Here is an 18,198-nt window from a genome sequence, read left to right as displayed (position 1 = left end):
AAAAACTTAAAAATGAACTTTTTGTTCAAAAACTCTATTCATCAAACACAATTCCAAACAGGCTCTTAAAGGGTTTACTGGAAAAAAATTTTAAACACTCTTTTCACTAAAAACTCTATTCAAATACTAGTAAACTAATCAAATCGTGAGATGAAAGTTGCATTAAGAAATAAATTTTGGATTGTCTCTCAAAAATGCTATTTGAAAAACACGAATCATTACCTAAAATTGACAAACATTCGAGATATATTTCATTTATCAATCTTATTACCAAAAATTGAAATTCCAGGGTCAGTTTGGTAAATTTTTCAAAACCCTTTTCACTAAAACTCTTCTCAAATTGATCCTTTTAAGTACAAATTCTGCCCATTTTTCTTTTTACGGAGCCCTACGAAATTATATTTCCACCCTAAAATAAATAATAAATAATAAATAAAAACACATAAAAAAGATGACTTTAAGTTTAGAAATATGCTAGAATTTAATAAAAACTTAATATTTTGCCCATAAAAGTTCATGTAACAAAATGCCACATCATCTTCTTTTTATTGTCTTTTTCGCTTTACAAAAAAATGATGTGACATCTTACCACGTAAACTTGTATGGACAAAATATGAAGCTTTTATTAGATTCTAACATTTCTCTTTTAAGTTTAAGAGGCTGTGTTTGTTTATGAGGTGGTCAGCTAGCGCTTTTTTTTATTCTTTGTTGAATGGTCATGTGTCACAAAAAGAAGAAAGAACAAGAAAATAGTTATTGCATCGTCTAACCATTAGAGAGGATACTCAATTTGGATTATAGGCAACAACTAACAGGTATCAACAATCAGTATCAAATTTGCAAATATTCAAATATTGGCCCTTTTTTTTTCTTTTCTTTTCTTTTGCCACAACAGTCGGACAATGGAGCATATCATAAATGCAAATAGAAAAAATAAAAATAAAATTATACTAATAAAGAAAATACTTGAATCATCTCCAGGACCTTAAGCATTCTTTTGCTGATTACTTACTTGACTAGAAAGTCATAACTTAAGGAGCTTATCTAGGGCTCCCAAGAGGTAGCTCCATTCTGGCTTTCTCGGAAAACTCCCACGTGTACTTGCATAGGCAACGTTAACACACGTATGCGAAACAAATATCTGGGATTTAGAACTGGAGTTCGATCATCAACACAAGGGCATTACAGGCACGAAGTGAAAACTACATATATATCCCCCTAGGGAGAGATGGCTACGTCTATCCCATCCCTTCAGCAGGAAAACTGGAAGATGCAGAAAAAGTATTGGATGCCACATTTACAGTGGAATCTTTCTTTCGCTATGAACTTCATACTCCTAGAACCGGAGCCAGATGACGATATGCAAACCATCCTGCGCATGGACCATTGAGCAAAAGGCCCCTTGCGCTCTAGGATCGTACATCTGATGATCTGAGAAATGAGGAAAAAAACAAAACTAAATGGCACTATTCCTGTATAGCGAGCTTTCAGTATGCGTGCTGCTTGCAGTAACTTACGGACCATCTTCTTGCGCTGAAAAAAAGAGAAAACGGGTGTAACTGTGGTTTCAATTTATAAGGGGGCCAGAAAATCCAAGATTTGAGCATGCATGCGTTTCTCTATGCCGTTTGTGTGTGTGTGAGAGAGAGAGAGAGAGACTTACTGCTCAAAATAAATCCCTGGAGCAAGCTCTGAGCTCTCTCAGTCTGCTCTGGAGTACCCGATATTTGAATGATCTTTTGTGTCATCTCTGGTCTATCTTCTACCAGGGTTACATTGGCTCCCGACAACTGTTCCCATCAGAACAAGGGTCAAAAGGCATTCTACTTGGTCACTGCTAAACACAAAAAATTAAGCTAGGCAAATGAGTAACCGAGGCCGGTCAGACTAACCTCACTTATCTGCGCAAGCTTGTTCTTTGATTTCATTACGAGCTTGGGAACTGCATGCTCTGGTATGACAACTTCGAGTGTACTCCTAGTGACAAGTGGTACGGCAATTCTAACAGAAAAATGAACAGACAGTATCAGCAGGAGAGGCATTGATTGAGAGCAGGCCCAAATGCAAAAGAAGAATAAGAAGATAGGGGACTATATGAATGAGACTTAGCATACAGTGTGCGAAATAGTAGAACGAAGCAGAAATTCACTACCTATTCAAGCTACTTGGAACATCCTCACGGCGGTGATTTTCATTCTGCTTTGGTATTTCACTGCCGGTCCCTCCAGTGTCCTAGAAAACAGGGGTTAAGGTATTAGAATACCAATTCAAGAGCTCATGTGAATGGGAAAAAGACTGCTACCAGTTCAAAATCATAGAGTGGAAGTCCCTCGAGATGAGGCAGTAGAAAGTTGATGTAAAGGTTACATTTGCCAAAAAAACAAAAATCACAATTAAAACAAGATTAAGTTTGGCTGGCTGGAAATTGCATTTAACCAGATAACAGAAAAAGCAATTAAAAAGAGGAGCTAATATTGGCGAGAGAGAGCATATCTTAATCCATCAAGAAAAGAAGTTACCCTCGATGGCTGAGCTGTTGCCACATTCTGATAGGTTGCAGTAGGAGCATCAACTCCAATATGAGCATCGCGAACTGGAATTATGTTATTGATAGAAGATGCTTCGAGTCCTAAACCGCTGCCCACAGGGCCTGGTGCAGAGACAGAAGGCGGCGTCATATCCTTTTGAAAGAACTCCCTATATAAGTAACTCCGCAGTCTTGATGTCACCTCCATAAGGGCATCTCGAGCCACTTTTATCTCCCCTACAATCTGTAGATGACACGAAGGAGCCAATCAGACATGCCAAAAGTAGAATTGATCCTGACCTTGTGAGGCACAATATTGGACCTATCTGTTAGTTTTTGTTAGAAAACTTTAACTGATAATATGGAGACAGAAATATAGATGCCCAAATCCATATACATAAAGATGAAAATACACATCACATACACAAGGGAAGAAGCAAATTCAGATAACAAGACACTCTAACATCAATAGCATAATTAGGTGAAAAATGGATCTCTGTCCTCTAAAAGTTCACTTCAAGTCCCACTATCATAGGTGAAAAAGATATATACAAACCCACTAATGAGGGACCACCATGCCTACACACACCATGAAGATGCTGTGACAAGGGAGAATTCATCGTCATTATAAAGTCCAGCATCCAATTTACTTATATTATCCGGAACCCAAGGCAACTAACAAATTTGGATACTTGAGCAAATTAATATAATGACAAACCTGAACAAGCTCATCAGTCCCTGAGACACACGGAGGAATTTCTTCTCTTGGCAAAATTTGAATGTTTGCACCCGTTAATCTCCTCATCTCTGACAATGACCCATCTCTTCCCTCTAAACATCGAATATCACTGGACGGTACAAGTAACCTAGTTGTTACTATGTTGTCTTTATCTGGAACAAGATCAACAATGCAGGTTTGGATATGCAACAAAGCTTCCTGGGCTGGAAACAGCTCATCATCAGGACCCTAAGTAGAGAAACAAACAGATGGTTGGTTATAACCCACTAAAGTAAAAGTATCATCTTAGAAAGCAATCAACAGCTATTTTTTTTGATAAGTAGAAAGCAATCAACAGCTATAAATACGTATGTTTTACCATTTAGATGTAACAAGATGTTCAAACTTATTTCCAAAAGCTTATCATAGCATTCATTGACCAGAAAGGGTAAACCTAAAAGAGTATCATCACTTCCAAGATATTTAATATTATTTATCCACAGTACTTGATAAAGATAGAGAAATGGGAAGTACCTCCTCTGAAGAAATGATTATAATCTGCTCATTTGAACCAACCACAGGATCAGTAACCTTAACATCCACGCCAATTTCATTTTGAAGCAATTCTAAGATTCCATCTGCCTCTCCAACAACACAATCCACCTTGTCACTTGGGCAAAGCATTCGAAACACAAGGTCCTCACCATAAAAGGGCTGCACATTGTCAACCATGGGGGCAGCGCCAGGTTCAATTGTAAAACCAGATGACCGTGAGGCATAGTTGTTGCCTCTGTTGCCAGATAATCTTGATCCAAACGCGGCACCATCCATGGATGACCTGCGTGCTGCATTGTTTACGTGAGGAATATAATCATCATCAGGAGGAAAAAACCTTTCTGGTGAATGCATTCGTCCATGGAAATGACCGCGGTCACGATGCTGACTCTCCCTCAAGCGCGATGAAATAATAGCTATAGCATTCTTTACATCATTCACATCACCTACAACCTGGAGGGAAACAGCAACATCATATTCGAATTTCAAATCTTCAGAAAGTCTTTTTAAACCATATGTTTACATGGGCATTTCAGATGCATGATCTTGAAGACTTCAACATCAAGCATTTTATTTTGCTCAAAATCTGAAGTACATAAAGCACAAAAGGTTGCTTTTTAGAGCATTACCACAAGATGTATAGCAAAATAAATAGTTGACTGTAACATTGACCAGCAAATATGAGGCATTCACCATGATAATTTGTCAAACGAATTTACAACATATTCTGTAAGTATAATCTGCAATTCAAAATATTAGAGGGAAAAAAACTGCACCACATATATGTTTTAACGGTGCACAAATAACAAGCTCATCACAAACTTGTAACTTCACATATTGTGCATATGACAGGAACTTCAACCAGATTATTCTAGAATCTGCCAAAAAATAAGATTTGTTCCCTTTATTCCCTTCATCCCTTGTTTTGTACTGTTAATGACAATGTAGCTTCCAATGCCACATAGATTAGTTGTGTTGAAGTCATTCCAGCACAACCTGGATTGTGTAATTATGGTCTTTTTCAAAGGCAATATTGTGTAACAATCAGGTTACTCTTCATTAACATTCTGAAACTAAAACTAGTTCTCCAAGACCAAATTCCACTGCTATTTTTAATCTAATCACTGACTACCCCGAACATTCAGCACAGCTAATACACCAACTACCAGAAAATTTCAAACACCAGTCACTATATTATTAAGATGCCAGTGATTTCGTTCTTTTAGTCTGATATAAAGGCAATAAGCATAACCAATTGAGGTTACTCTCAGTATTCAATGAGCAATCAAAATTTGGCTTTCTGACACCCATATGTCCGATCACTTCCAGTCCAACCAAGGCAAACCCATATACCCATTTGAGCTAATAGTTGCAGCGAAATGTAGCTTCTCGAATGCCACATTGCCTAGTCACTATAACATTAAGCTCCCAAATGATATGGGTCGTTTTGCTTGGTTCTTCTACGCAGACAGGCAATAATTATACCCAAATCAGGTAGGTTAATCTTAGTAAAGTTCACCCCCTTCAATTTAATAAAAGTCTAACCGTCCAAGACCCAAAAGAAACTCTTTTATTCAACATGCAATGGCAGATTTTGTTGGTTTAAACCTGAACAATCTCCTCCGACATGGAAACGCAACGGGGCAACGTATGATCTCTAGGCAGAATCCTAATCTGGGTCCTCGTCTCAACCCTCATTTGCTCAATAATCTTGCCTGCTTTCCCCAACAAACACCCCACGTGCATTCTCGACACCACCAGCCTCGTTGTCACCTTGTCCCTCCCACCACCCACACCCCCCATTCCGTACCCGTCGTCTCCGCCGCCGCCGCCGCCGCCGAACTCGTCGCTGCTCTCGAGGATCCGATCGTGGATGAGGAGCAGCGCCTCCTGGGCCGGCGAGAAGTTCGGCATTCGGCCCTCCGGGTCACGACGGCGCGTGTCGGAGATCTCGATCACGCGCTCGTCGTCGCCAGGGACCAGCTCGTGCACGTTGATCCACGCGCTGGTGTGCTGCCGGATCGACTTGATGATGCTCCCGGACTTCCCGATCACCCCCCCGGCCTTCGCGTCGTGGCAGAGGATCCGATACGTCGTTGTCACAGTCAAGGACGGGTCCGCCTGCGGCTTCGGCGCCCGAGCCGACCCACCACGATGTCGGTGGTGCGGCGAGGGATTCGCCGCCGGGTAGTTGTGGTTGTACCGTGGCCTCGTCCTACCCACCGTCTCCGAATCATAGTCCTGGTGTTCATAGTAGTAGTTCCTCTTAGATCTCGACCTCTCCATCTCAAAGACCAGAAAAAAACTAGGGTTTTTCGAGCTCACACTTCTCTCAGAATCCAACAGCGCACATTTTCACCAACGAATTTTCAGGTCTCTTGCTTCGGATTTCTCAGCTAGGGTTTTCCGTCCTCGTACTCTCTGTTTTCCAGTTCTTAGTTCCTTTTCTCTCCTGTTTGTTTCTCAGGAAACTGTGGCAAAAGTTTCAAATTTCAAACTCCGAAACCCATGAAGCTCGAAATCTGAGACTTGAGAGATTTAACAGATTTGAGTTGCTCAGGAATTTTGGCAGCTCGAGTGTGGTCACTTTACTGTCTCTTGTGTGATGCAACAGTTACATACACGATCGCAAATTTCGGGGATAAAAAGATAAGCAAACGACATCGTTTCCGTGTTGTCGTTGGCTTCTGCTTCTACTCCAAAAGTCGTGCGTAGAGTAAAACGTACAGTGTGTGAAATCCTATTTGTAGTGTTGTACTGCTAATTGCTAAAGCCTTTTTTGCTTGCTGTTTGGTTTTTGCCTTGGAAGAGGAATCTTAGGCTTCCAAATAAATTTTATAAAAAAATTTATAATTTAATTTAAAATAAAATAAATTTAATTATGTTGTAAAATTTTTTTTATAAAATTTATTTATAAGCTAAACATTTTTCTTGCTAAAAACCTCCATTTTCTGCCCGGTCCTGCCACTACTTTTTAGGAATTAATGGCAAAATTAGATAATAGGCTTTTTTGTGGATGCTTTGAGTGGCAGAAAATCTAAGAATGAATGATATGATATTAATTGAATTGTAAATTAATGAGACACAAGCACTTTGATGTACAGTTTTGGTAGATTCTTTGAGATGGGTAATTAAGGATATGGGTCAAATGACTACTGTTAATCTTTGAAGCAATTTTTTTGACGGCGCAAAATAGAAAAAATGGTAACCGAAAATTTGGAGGAAATAACGGGTGTGTTTGCGAATGGCCCTGGAACAGTACTGTTTCAGGGCCTCCCTCAATCCCAAAAAAAATTTATTTTCACCTCAAAATTAATCCCAACATCTCTACTTTTTATACCATATCAATCATTTTTATTATTATTATTTAAATAAAAAAAATAACTACAAAACAAATTTTTTACATTTTTCCATATAAAATATATTTTTTCACTTTTCTCCACAAAATATTTTCACTAAAACCAATCAAACACTTATTTCTAAAAAAAAGGCTACAGCACCGACCCTGAAACAGTACCGTTCCAAGGCCATTGGCAAACAGGGCCAACGTATCTCAACATGAGTGTTAAAATAGAAAAAGAGATTCCCGATCTTCCAACTGTGTATCGCTTTTTATAGGAGATCCTTCATAAATATACTGTTATTTTTTATATAGTGAACTGGTGGACTTGTGTTGTTATCTTCAATATAGTAGAGCGCTTGAAGGGTTTACCTGGAATTTTTATCCCCAACATTTAAGGTTATTATAGGGTTTTTTTTTTTAAAAAAAAAAATTAATGTGACAATTTATGTATTACTTAGTTGATCGATCATTAAACACCCAAATTTGTCTATTTAAGTTTTATTGTAAACATGATTAGACTTGTATTAATTGACTTGAACACAAAATTTGGAGCAGAAGAAGCTGTTTAGTGTTTAGTCAATTGTGTAGCCGTCATTCATGACAAACTAATTGATGTCGTAAATTTAGGGATGATCATATGTCCCGTTATGGACCGACTAAATGATTTTGGTCTAGAAGTGATTAATACGATATAGAGTAGATAGAAGATTATAATTTTTTTATTTAAAAAAAAAAAAAAAAGACTTTGAACAGTCCATTGCCAAACAGATTAAGATTTAGTGGATGTCAGAATTGGAAATTTCTAATTTTTCAGGCCTTGATTTTAACGATAGAGTTGGAAAAAATTGCCTACGTTGTTGTCACGTCATTGCAGAAAATAACCAAACCATGAAACAAAATTCGCTGGATTCATCAATTATGCGAGAGTGTAACGTCATCAATGACATGGACCACACCTCAGGAATAATAATAATAATAATAATAATAATAATAATAATAATAATAATATATTAGTCAAAATTGGTTTTGCCTTCTGGTATAGTCAAATTGGTTTTCAAAGAAAAAGAAATTTGTTTATGGAGGGAGGAGGGTCGTTTTACTTTTCAGGCTTTAAGAGCGATAGCTTTAATAGTGATAGTGGCACAAAAGAAAAGGATTATTATGTGAATGAATGATTATATACTAATATTATAAAAATAAAAAAAAATAAAAATTAGAATTCAATATAAGAGAGAGTTGCACGTGTAAATTGGGTTGTGTTCAAGCTTTGACTTTTAATACACATACATACACGGCTGATTTATTTGTTTAGTAACAACTGTTGCACGTGCAATGATGTATAAAAACAAAAAAAACAAAAAAAAAATTACATATTATTTAACAATAGTGGTAAGTAGGAGAGAAATTTGATGGGATTAAGATTCTTTTAATAATTTATTATTTGAAATGTTAGTAATTTGAATAGCTAATATATAAGAGTTTTTATGAAATTTATCTATTTGAGCCGGTAAACAGACAATACAAGACTTGTTTGTCAAAGTAAAGATGAGGTGGATAGTGGGGAAAAAAATCAATAATCAAGAGAATAGACATTCTCTATAATTGCGTTGTTCGAAATAACCTAACTCCATTCATTAGATAGCTTTGGGGGTGTGAATCCTATTGTCTTTATAATTTATATTGAAAAAGTTATATTTTGTTCAAAATAAGCGCCGAGCACACTAGCGCGAAAGTCATCATGCTGATTAAAGTAGTATAAAAAGTTATGTCATTTTCTTAGAACCAAACGTGTTTTTAGGAACACTTGGTGACTGTTCCCAAATAGTAGTTTAATTGACTAAGAACCATGCCTTAAGAAGTGGAGGTTATTAGTTCGAATTTCCGCTTCTCTCTTATGTTGACACGTTAAAAAAAAAAAAACACTTGGTGACTAAACTTATGACCAAAAATTACTCAATAGTTCATTTAATATATATTTCTATAAATATTTGAAAGCTAGGTTTTTTTTTTTTTTTTCGAAAGCTAGGGTTGAAAGGATCAAATGTTGATATTCACTATGCGGATAGACCAAATTTGTTTTTTTTAGAGTAATGTTTTATTTCGTACTTTTTTTGTTTTTTCATAATTATCTTATAATGTTGACGTTCTAAATAATTCTTTGATTTTTTTATTTTTTATTTTAACAATTACTGATTCAAAAATTGGTAGAGGCTGTCACATCAATATTACAGGATAGTTACGGAATAAATTATAGTTTCTAGCACTACTTAACCATAAAAAAAAAATAAAAAAAACTTATTTACACTTTCTTTTATTACGAGTGCATTTATAAAGTGTATTTTAATGGGTTCATTAAAATGTGTGGAGTTTTACTCTAAAAAATTTCATACTAATTATTTTCATAAGTAAATTACTATGAAAATTCTTTACGTACTTTTTTACTCTATTTAATAGGTACTTTTTTTTTTTTTTTTTTTTTTTTTTTTTTTTTTGAAGAAGAAGGGGGTAGAGATATTCTCGTTAAAAAATAGTCTCAACAGTATAATCTGGTATCTCCTCATGCCACGTATGCTCCACAGCCTCCACTCCATTCTTAACAGCAATTGTGGCAAGTCTGTGAGCTGCCACATTACCATCCCTCTTAACAAATGTCACATGCCAATTTTCAAACACTTGAAGTGCCCCAACTTACTGCAGTTGACACCCGAAGCTACCACAGCATCTATTATTCTCTTCGCATCCCCTTCCAGATGAACATGAATGAGACCCAACTTAGAACACAGCTTAATAGCCAATAGCGCCGCCTTGGCTTCAGCTGCCTCCGGCGAAAGGTGTACAACTCTGTGCCGCTCCATGGCCACGCGTGGGATTTTTCTTCCTGTTATGAAAATTTTCAAACTTCTCTCTCTTTTTTATCCCATTTTTCAATTTATTTTGCAAAAAGCAAAAATAAGTCAATTTGAAAGTTAATTTTAACTGTTATTATTTAGTATTTTAATAACAGCATCTAAGTAGATGTTATTGAGTTTATCTGTAAAGACTTTTTTCTCAAAATCTTTTTAAACCCAACGCCGATCGGGTCAGGTTAACTTACGGGTCAAGCACTCGAGCCCAACGAGCGATGGTATTCTCGTAGTTTACCTAAGGATTTGGTGGCATTCTCGCCGAGTAAAGCAAAGGCTCAAGGCAAATGTAAAAGAGAAACACAGTAACGCGGATAGCACAGATGGCGATTTCCACACTGCCCTTCTGTCTCTCTTCGGCTTCACCTGTGACTTTCTCTCTCTCGCTTTCCTGGAAACTTTTTTTTCTGTTTGTTTCTCGAGAAAACTTATCGAACATAAACTTTTAGTATTGAATTAATGAAGTAAGTAACAACATAAAACTCAAAATCTTATTTTATTTTCTATGAATCTCTCATTTTTTTCTCGGGAACCAAACAGGAAATTGGTGACTTATTTTGTTGCACCATATTCATACCGTAAATGTTTTTTTTTTTTTGAAATGCAGAGGATTGAGATAAGAGCTGGGAATCAATGGGGGCCGAGCTGCTCTGTTCGCGCACAGGTTAATATTGCATTTCGAAGCTCTGTGCGAATTAATTGTTTCGGAAATTAGTGTAAAATTATTAATTTTTTATATATAATTATTTAAATTCGTGTTCAAATCGTTGGCAGGTAATATCTCAAATGCAAAAGGACGGCCGTGGCAGGCGAGTGTGGCGGCGAAGGAAACTGGTACCAAGAAAACCCCCTTGTTTGTTTGCTATATAATCTATGAATTTATTTGTTTTTCAATTTGTTGATAGCAATTGTACAAATTGAAAAAAGTTTTTGACAAAGTTCATGTTTTAATTTTATTATTATTATTATTATTTACTTTCTTTTTTTCAATTTGGTGCATGAATAACTTTGACTGTGCTAGGAAATAGTATCTATTGGTGGTGGCATTGAGTGTAAAATCAATGGGTAGTGCTAATTGTTTGTAAAGGAGTAGAAGTTGCAGTTTTTTTTGTTTTTTTGTTTTGTGAGTAATTGAAATATCAATAAAAGTGCAAAGCCCATACTTGAGAAATACCTATTTAGAAGGAGAAGTATAATTTGCAGTTTAAAGGTAGTCTGAATTGGCAAAAAAATAAGTAATGATTCGGAGGTGGAGTAGATCTATGGTGCAACAAAGAAGCAAGCATTAGATAAAAGATTATGGCCATTCCTAGAGTCTTCTCTTGCTCCTGTTTGGCATACTGTTAGACACATTTTATTGCCGGATGCAATTCCTGCTGCTGATCTCTTATTCCTAAGAATTTTGGGTGGCTTAGTATATGGCCTGTTCGTGTGTTCAGAAATGGGTGGATAGGTATTTCAGCACACATGCTGCATAGAACAAAGCACATGGCATGTTCATGAGCAAGATATAACATTTTCAGATTCAAAATAAGTTAAGGGAATGAAACTTTTGTGTGGACTTTATGGCAAGTTCGAGTATGGATGCTGCTCTTATAGAGTTCAAACACCCCACCAGAAGGAAATGGGCATTTTTCTATGCAATTTGGTTTAAAATCGTACTTTCGGCTTGCGAAATCACAGTGCCAAACACACTCTTAATTGGATTGACCTACTTTAGGTTTGGAACAAAGCATCTGATCTATCTTTTTCCCTAAGATGGAATTGGCCAATCAAGTATAATGCTTGTTTTGTCTCTCCCCTATAACCCAAATAAAGACTTCTTGTATTTTCTGCTCAATCTTGATGTGTTAAGTATTTAAAGTCAAGGAGGTACTAGGCAAGCAGTTTTCCCACTGCTTCTTATGCATTGCTGTTTATCTGTTCAAGAACAAAATTGCAATTGAATCACCATTGAGAGTACTTTCCAAGAAAGTAATCATGGTGATTATGTTATGGGCAAACCTTCTCTGCTACCGTGCTCACGCGTACTGTTTCTTTGTTTCAGACGAAGAAGGATGACATGTTGCGCTACAAAATGGAGCGAATTCCTTTCCTTGAGGAGCAGGTGAGGAAGATAAAGGAAACAGGAAAGGTGTTGACTATGGACATTGAAAGATTGTTGCTATCAGAGGATAACCGCTTTGATTTTGTTAACGAGGTAGCTGCCGAGGCCAAAGAATATGTTGAGAACAACCGGGACGAGTATGGAGGTAGGAAAAAAGCTATCCTTCATGTGCTCAGCAACCGTATTAATGATGCTGGATTTTTCCGACCAGAGGCATACGAGGAATCTGACCCCTTTAAGCCTGGCCCCGATTACTTGAAAGAAGAATTCACATAGGCTGAGACTTGTATAATTGTCAGTTTCTTCGAGTCTGTATTCAATACTTTCCTAGACCTTTCTATTCTATTCAGCAGTTAGTTTGTATGAGCTTGCACTGTTAGGGAATTCCGAGAATTTGGGCATGCGAAACTTTTATTACACAACTATCCTATATTATTACACAACTATCCTATATTGCCGACATGACGAAAAATAAACACAATGTCAGGCTCTAAACCCGAATAATGTCAACAAATTGTAAAAGAGTTATACACCAGTTGTAATTATAAAATTTTTCTAAAAATATTTACCTCTGAAAACAATTGTGATATTTTTTTGTTCCTCTTTGCTTTTATGTAAAGGAATGAACAATAGTAGAAGTTAATTTCTTTCTTTACCGCTTTAAACACTGCTTTTCAAATAATTACTAGTATTCTTTCTTCACCAGCAAATAATAGTTGAGCAATTTACCATGTAATTACAAGTAATCTAATCAAATGTGTGACCTTTTTCTAAGCTTCCTACGAAATTTTACCTTGGTAGCATTTTAAGGGCTTAGTTTGTTAACTTTTTTATTTTTATTTTTCCAAATCAAAAACAAAAGAACACCCAAAAAACGAAAGTCCTCTGCGGTGCAACGAGCGTGGCAAAAAATGACAGCCGACCCACGGCCATACATTTTGTAGAAATGCAAATGATCAGGTTTTGACAATTCATAATGACAGTGAAGTAATGGGTCCTATCTGATGTGTCAACATCTGAACTGGCTGCTCTGTCCAATCACAGTGAAGGACACCACCCAATCTAGAATCCAATCCGTTAAATCGGTTAGAGGCCTTCCTTCGTTCTCTCTTATCCTCCACTAAACCAAACCATCTCAACCACTTCCTCGTCCAAAGCTGTTTTCCAACACTTTGAGCCATCGAACTGAGTTTGATTCAAACTCTGTTAATGGCACTACTAAGCCCACAGTTGCAGAAATTCCTCCTGACAAAGTTCCACTACAGCAGCTCCAGCTTGAAGCCACCCAAGAAATCTACTTGTACCACCAAAGCAAGAAGCCGATGCTGCTCGGCTATTGCTATTGATGCACCGTCATCACTGACAGGTGTTGCCGGTGTCCGTTGGGGGTCGACAACCCGGCAGGGTCCCCGGGATGAGATGGAGGATGATGTCGTTGTCCGGTCCGATGGCCTTGATGGGTTCTCGTTTGCTGCAGTGTTTGATGGGCATGGTGGCTTTTCTTCTGTCAAGTTCCTCAGGTCAGGCAAGATGGAAATTATGTAACTTGATATAATTCTTGGAGAACGAAAAAAAACAGAGAAGATTGTGTTTTCCTTGTTTGCATGTTTTTCTGTTTAATTTGCTTTCTGTGCAATTCTAGGGAAGCATTTATACTGATAGGCGTGGTGGGTTTCCATGGTTACCTAACCTGTGCATATTAGGAGGGATTTTCTCAAATATTGAGCATGAGATGGTACTTATTTCTGAAATTCGATAATTAATTCGAAAAAGTTATAGAATAAGTAAATCTTTGTTAAGAATCTCTTTTTGTAATCCTTGATATAGATGTTTTTACAAACATTTTTTTAAATGATTCCTCAAAATCTTGACTATATTCTTGATTTCTAACTTTGTTTGTAAGTTCTTGACTAACTCTAACTTCATTGCATTTTTTTTTTATGCAAAGTCTGAATATTGTCACCATTCTTATGTTCATTTGAACAAGACATGTTATGGATCAATGGGAACATTCCATCTTTCTGTATAGGTTTTGCAATAGCCCAGTTCGTTGTATGTATACGACTTTTTATACAATTTATTGGCATTTATTATAAAGAAAGCTGTGGAATATTATCTGGAGCTCTTAATTTTTAATTAAGTTTGCTTTTCAAGATCCCATCTGATCTTATGTACCAACAACAGGGATGAGCTTTATAAAGAGTGTGTTGCAGCTTTACAAGGTGGATTGCTTTTGAGGGGAAAGGATTTCAAAAACATTAGAGAGGCATTAAAGGAGGCTTTTGTAAAAGCTGATACGAAGTTATTAAATTGGTATGCACATATATATGTCTCAGGAAAATCATTTTGTCTGCCTAGCATATGCAAATCATATTGTCCCAATATGATTTTATTCTCTATATTACTGAATCGAAGGTTTAGATGGTGTTTCATTTTGTTCAAGGCTTGAAATGTCTGGGGAGGAAGACGAATCTGGATCAACAGCTACTGTAATGTTCATTGGAAATGATATGCTGTTTATTTCACATATTGGTGACTCATGTGTGGTACGTTTCCAATTCTAGCATTCCTTTTGGACCCCATGGTCCTTATTGTTCTTTTGAAGCTTTTTACTTCGATAAATTTCTTATTATTTTTTCAAATACTGTGGTTTTAGCTCCCAATAAGATATCAGTAAAAGGAAAGGGAATACAACCGAAAAAAAAAATGTGAGTTTTATGGTTTGAGTATGGTAGAAGTGGCTGACTCCAAGAACTCTTTCCCCTATAGAATTTCAGGAATTATTAGATTGAGTCAATGATACCAGAGATTTAGCGGATTTATATGATTTTTCATATTTTCTTTGCTCCCTTGTTGATGCAGGTCCTATCTCGTTCTGGAAAAGTGGAAGTGTTAACCAATCCTCATCGGCCTTATGGAAGCAACATGGCCTCACTACAAGAAATCAAAAGAGTTAGAGATGCAGGTGGATGGGTGTGTTTTTCCATTCATTTTCTTCCATTTAATTAAAACTGAAACTACTATGAAATGCAAAAATCCATTTTCCTTAATAAACCAACTTGTTGGATGTTTCAAATTGGCATTTCTCGTCATCTCTGCTTTTTGCCGCCTTCCAAGAATTTAAGGTCAACAATACTCCTCTCTGCAACTTTATTTAACTTTAGGTTGAAGATTTATGTGGCTTCTATACATCTCAGCTTGCCATGTACTAGGAAGTTGGAGTATCTGAATGTTGCTACCATATTATTATTATTGCTCTCTTTTTTCCATGCATACTGAAATTTCCCCTGAAATTATTTTTTAGAGATCCTTGATTATGATTCAATTAGCATATTTACTTGGCTTTACCGTTTTGACATTTTTGAAATTAAAACCGGGGCATATCTTTTAGTTATTTAGATTATTAATTAAAACTCCAGTTTTTCTTTGGAGCTCACATCTAATCCATATTACTTGTCTCATGACAAGTTTTCTTATGGTGTCTACAGATTAATAATGGAAGAATTTGTGGAGACATTGCTATAGCTCGCGCTTTTGGTGACATGCGGTTCAAGACAAAGAAGAATGAGTTTGGTCTTTCTACCCTCTTCTTTTTCGTCTTAACTTAGGCTCCCGATTCTTTCATGTAAATTTTAATATGTGCCTAACCACTATATGCATCTCCTGATGGTCTTCTTTGTTTTCACTATGAAAAGGATGCTGAAGAAAGGAGTAGCAGAAGGGAGATGGTCTGAGAAATTTGTTTCTCGGTAGGTAATCTCATATAATTTCTTGATTATTTGTGTTTTCACTTATATGTGTCAGATCAGCTTATTATTATTGTTGTTTTTGTTATATGAGTGTTGTCAATCTCACCCTCCTCATGAAATTCACACATTTTCAGCCATATCAGATGATTGGATCAAATTAATCACATAATTTAATCTGTTGTCAACTCTTAAATGAACTATATGGCCATTCCTAGTTATAAGCTCGGGTCATCATTTGAGTGCTGCGAAGGCTTGAATCTGTACTCAAAGACTTCCAATTGAATGGTGAGATCCAACATATGATCTTTTTTGTGAATGGATGGATGAGGAGTATCCATCTGACAAACGATTATGTTATGCCCCACATATTAACTATCATCTGAAGTTTTCAAGCGACTTGGTACTTTCTTGGGTCTGAAAATATATGATTCAAATTTCTAAAAATTTGGTTGATGCAATTCTGGAGTATGCTTGTAACTCTTGTGTGAATTTCCACAATGCAGGAGGATTTTTAAATTACCATCTCATGAGATGAAGCTTCACTAGATACCCAAAATTGTTTTGAATTAGTAACATAAATTAGATACACCATTTTTCTGGTATTACAGTTGTTGATTGCATACCACAGACTTTACAAGATTACTTTGACAGTTAAAACATTTATTTTGTACCAGTGTACAATTCAATGCAGACTTGGTTGTTGCATCTCCAGATATTTTTCAAGCAGCTCTTGGGTCAGATGTGGAGTTTGTACTGTTAGCATCTGATGGCCTATGGGATTACATGAACAGGTTGGCTATTCCATTAGGCAGTCTGTTAAAAAGAGTCTGCAGTTGTTTTAATTGACTTCCATTGTCTGCTAAAATCAAGAGAGGAGAATCATTTAGCATTTTTGCTATTGTTTTCAGCTCATATGCAGACACTGAACATTTTTGCTGTTGCTTTTTCAGCTCAGATGCAGTTACTTTTGTTAGAAATCATCTTCGACAGCATGGAGACGTTCAGGTCTATATCACACCTCCTGTTAATATATAGGTTCCATAAAATTGTTATAACCTAAAAACCCAGTTCAAATTTTGCCTTTCTTTCTTTTCATTGCTATTTTAATCATGGACAGTGTTAACATTCCTCTTGTTCTGATTTCAGCTAGCTTGTGAAGCACTTGCCCAAGAAGTTCTGGTAATGAATCATATGAACAATTTGTTTATTCTGCACAGATGGTTATATGTGTTTTTTCGCAGTTCTAGTGACCTAAAACTCTATGTGCTCTGCAGGACCGACAATCACAAGATAACGTCAGCATCGTCATCGCTGATTTAGGGTATGCACCTGTTTGTTCATATATGACAGAATAAATCTGATTCAGCCTTTGAAAAAAAAAAAAAAAAAAACACTAATACATCTTAGAATGACAATAATCTCAAGACTCAAAGTTGAATATTCTTTTCCAACTGTAATTGTCAAAAATATAGAGTTCAAATATGGTTTAAAAATTTCTTTGGCAACTGTTAAGCTTGTAATCTTTTGCATATTTAGAGATGAATTTTTACATAGTCTGCCTATTTTTGTTAACTTTTCTCACTTTGCCGTGGTTCTGACTTTTGCATAGGCGGACAGATTGGCAAAATTTGCCACTACAGCAACAAAACTTTGTATACGAATTGGGGCAAGCTTTTGCTACTATTGGTCTCGTGTCTCTTGGAATTTGGATGTCATCTCTGCTGTCTTTATAGATTTCAACCTCTGGCAGTGTATATAAATCAAAACAGATTTCCAGATTTTCTCTATGTACAATGCAATTGTACATGTCTCACACCTTTATAATGTTGGTTTAGGAAACAAAGAATAATCAAAGAAGAATACTAAGACCTTTGTTACTTCATATATCTCACTTCCAAAATTCAGTTGTACTGTAATTACTGCAACATGAAGCATATTCAAATGCAAATTCTTTCTAATAGTGATGACTACACCTAAGATCAGGATTTATAAAGGAAGAATTTCAAAGACTGACTGCTCTTTCCTGTTATCTAAAAGCCTGCCAAGAAATATTATATTTTCACTAGTTCAATAATCTGACTCATCCTGTTATAACCTCTCACCTGATTGGAAGAACATCTTAGTATTAAGATGCAATATCACTGTTAAGCCTAGTAGGAGAGCTAAAAGAAACCATTGTAAGATCCAAAAGTCTATGTAATGTTTAGACAAAACATTTACACAAGATGGGTATTTAATTATTCTATTTGACCAACATACATATGTATGTATCAAAGTTTCTTAACTAAAGGATAAA

General features: G+C 36.3%; 3 protein-coding genes across 3 annotated transcripts; 2 read left to right on the top strand and 1 right to left on the bottom strand.

The window, feature by feature from the left end:
- Positions 1 to 925: 925 nt before the first annotated feature.
- Positions 926 to 6,447, bottom strand: RCF3 (RNA-binding KH domain-containing protein). Its single transcript, XM_059596244.2, has 8 exons — positions 5,409 to 6,447; positions 3,780 to 4,253; positions 3,246 to 3,494; positions 2,520 to 2,771; positions 2,153 to 2,232; positions 1,893 to 2,001; positions 1,664 to 1,790; positions 926 to 1,533 (listed from the first exon to the last, which is right to left on the bottom strand). Exons 1-8 carry the CDS (start codon positions 6,084 to 6,086, stop codon positions 1,514 to 1,516), a joined length of 1,989 nt encoding a protein of 662 aa, XP_059452227.2. The 5' UTR covers positions 6,087 to 6,447; the 3' UTR covers positions 926 to 1,513.
- A 3,850-nt stretch (positions 6,448 to 10,297) lies between these two features.
- Positions 10,298 to 12,514, top strand: LOC132164065 (protein PLASTID TRANSCRIPTIONALLY ACTIVE 7). The gene is made up of 4 exons (XM_059574478.2): positions 10,298 to 10,414; positions 10,654 to 10,710; positions 10,821 to 10,880; positions 12,094 to 12,514. The coding sequence occupies exons 1-4, from the start codon at positions 10,370 to 10,372 to the stop codon at positions 12,427 to 12,429; spliced, it is 498 nt and encodes a 165-aa protein (XP_059430461.1). The 5' UTR covers positions 10,298 to 10,369; the 3' UTR covers positions 12,430 to 12,514.
- A 650-nt stretch (positions 12,515 to 13,164) lies between these two features.
- Positions 13,165 to 17,786, top strand: TAP38 (thylakoid-associated phosphatase 38). Its single transcript, XM_059578863.2, has 11 exons — positions 13,165 to 13,673; positions 14,338 to 14,466; positions 14,597 to 14,699; positions 15,016 to 15,126; positions 15,642 to 15,721; positions 15,849 to 15,902; positions 16,577 to 16,693; positions 16,853 to 16,907; positions 17,049 to 17,081; positions 17,177 to 17,223; positions 17,512 to 17,786. Exons 1-11 carry the CDS (start codon positions 13,363 to 13,365, stop codon positions 17,633 to 17,635), a joined length of 1,164 nt encoding a protein of 387 aa, XP_059434846.2. The 5' UTR covers positions 13,165 to 13,362; the 3' UTR covers positions 17,636 to 17,786.
- The last annotated feature ends 412 nt before the right edge of the window (positions 17,787 to 18,198 follow it).

This window comes from Corylus avellana, chromosome 2, assembly GCF_965113065.1.
Source record: "Corylus avellana chromosome 2, dhCorAvel1.hap1.2, whole genome shotgun sequence".
Lineage (NCBI taxonomy): Eukaryota > Viridiplantae > Streptophyta > Magnoliopsida > Fagales > Betulaceae > Corylus > Corylus avellana.
This window is presented reverse-complemented; position numbering and strand designations above follow the sequence as displayed.

What these genes read in the sequence shown, in the direction of transcription:
- LOC132164065 (XM_059574478.2), top strand. Translation starts at nt 10,370, where the DNA reads ATGGCGATTTCCACACTGCCCTTCTGTCTCTCTTCGGCTTCACCT. An exon ending in GCTGCTCTGTTCGCGCACAG is followed by an intron (nt 10,711 to 10,820) that starts GTTAATATTGCA and finishes AATCGTTGGCAG; the next exon opens with GTAATATCTCAAATGCAAAA. An exon ending in TGTGGCGGCGAAGGAAACTG is followed by an intron (nt 10,881 to 12,093) that starts GTACCAAGAAAA and finishes TCTTTGTTTCAG; the next exon opens with ACGAAGAAGGATGACATGTT.
- RCF3 (XM_059596244.2), bottom strand. Translation starts at nt 6,086, where the DNA reads ATGGAGAGGTCGAGATCTAAGAGGAACTACTACTATGAACACCAGGAC. An exon ending in CAACAGCTCAGCCATCGAGG is followed by an intron (nt 2,233 to 2,519) that starts GTAACTTCTTTT and finishes CCTGTTTTCTAG; the next exon opens with GACACTGGAGGGACCGGCAG. An exon ending in CCAGGGATTTATTTTGAGCA is followed by an intron (nt 1,534 to 1,663) that starts GTAAGTCTCTCT and finishes TCTTTTTTTCAG; the next exon opens with CGCAAGAAGATGGTCCGTAA.
- TAP38 (XM_059578863.2), top strand. Translation starts at nt 13,363, where the DNA reads ATGGCACTACTAAGCCCACAGTTGCAGAAATTCCTCCTGACAAAGTTC. An exon ending in GATACGAAGTTATTAAATTG is followed by an intron (nt 14,467 to 14,596) that starts GTATGCACATAT and finishes ATTTTGTTCAAG; the next exon opens with GCTTGAAATGTCTGGGGAGG. An exon ending in TCTGAGAAATTTGTTTCTCG is followed by an intron (nt 15,903 to 16,576) that starts GTAGGTAATCTC and finishes ATTTTGTACCAG; the next exon opens with TGTACAATTCAATGCAGACT.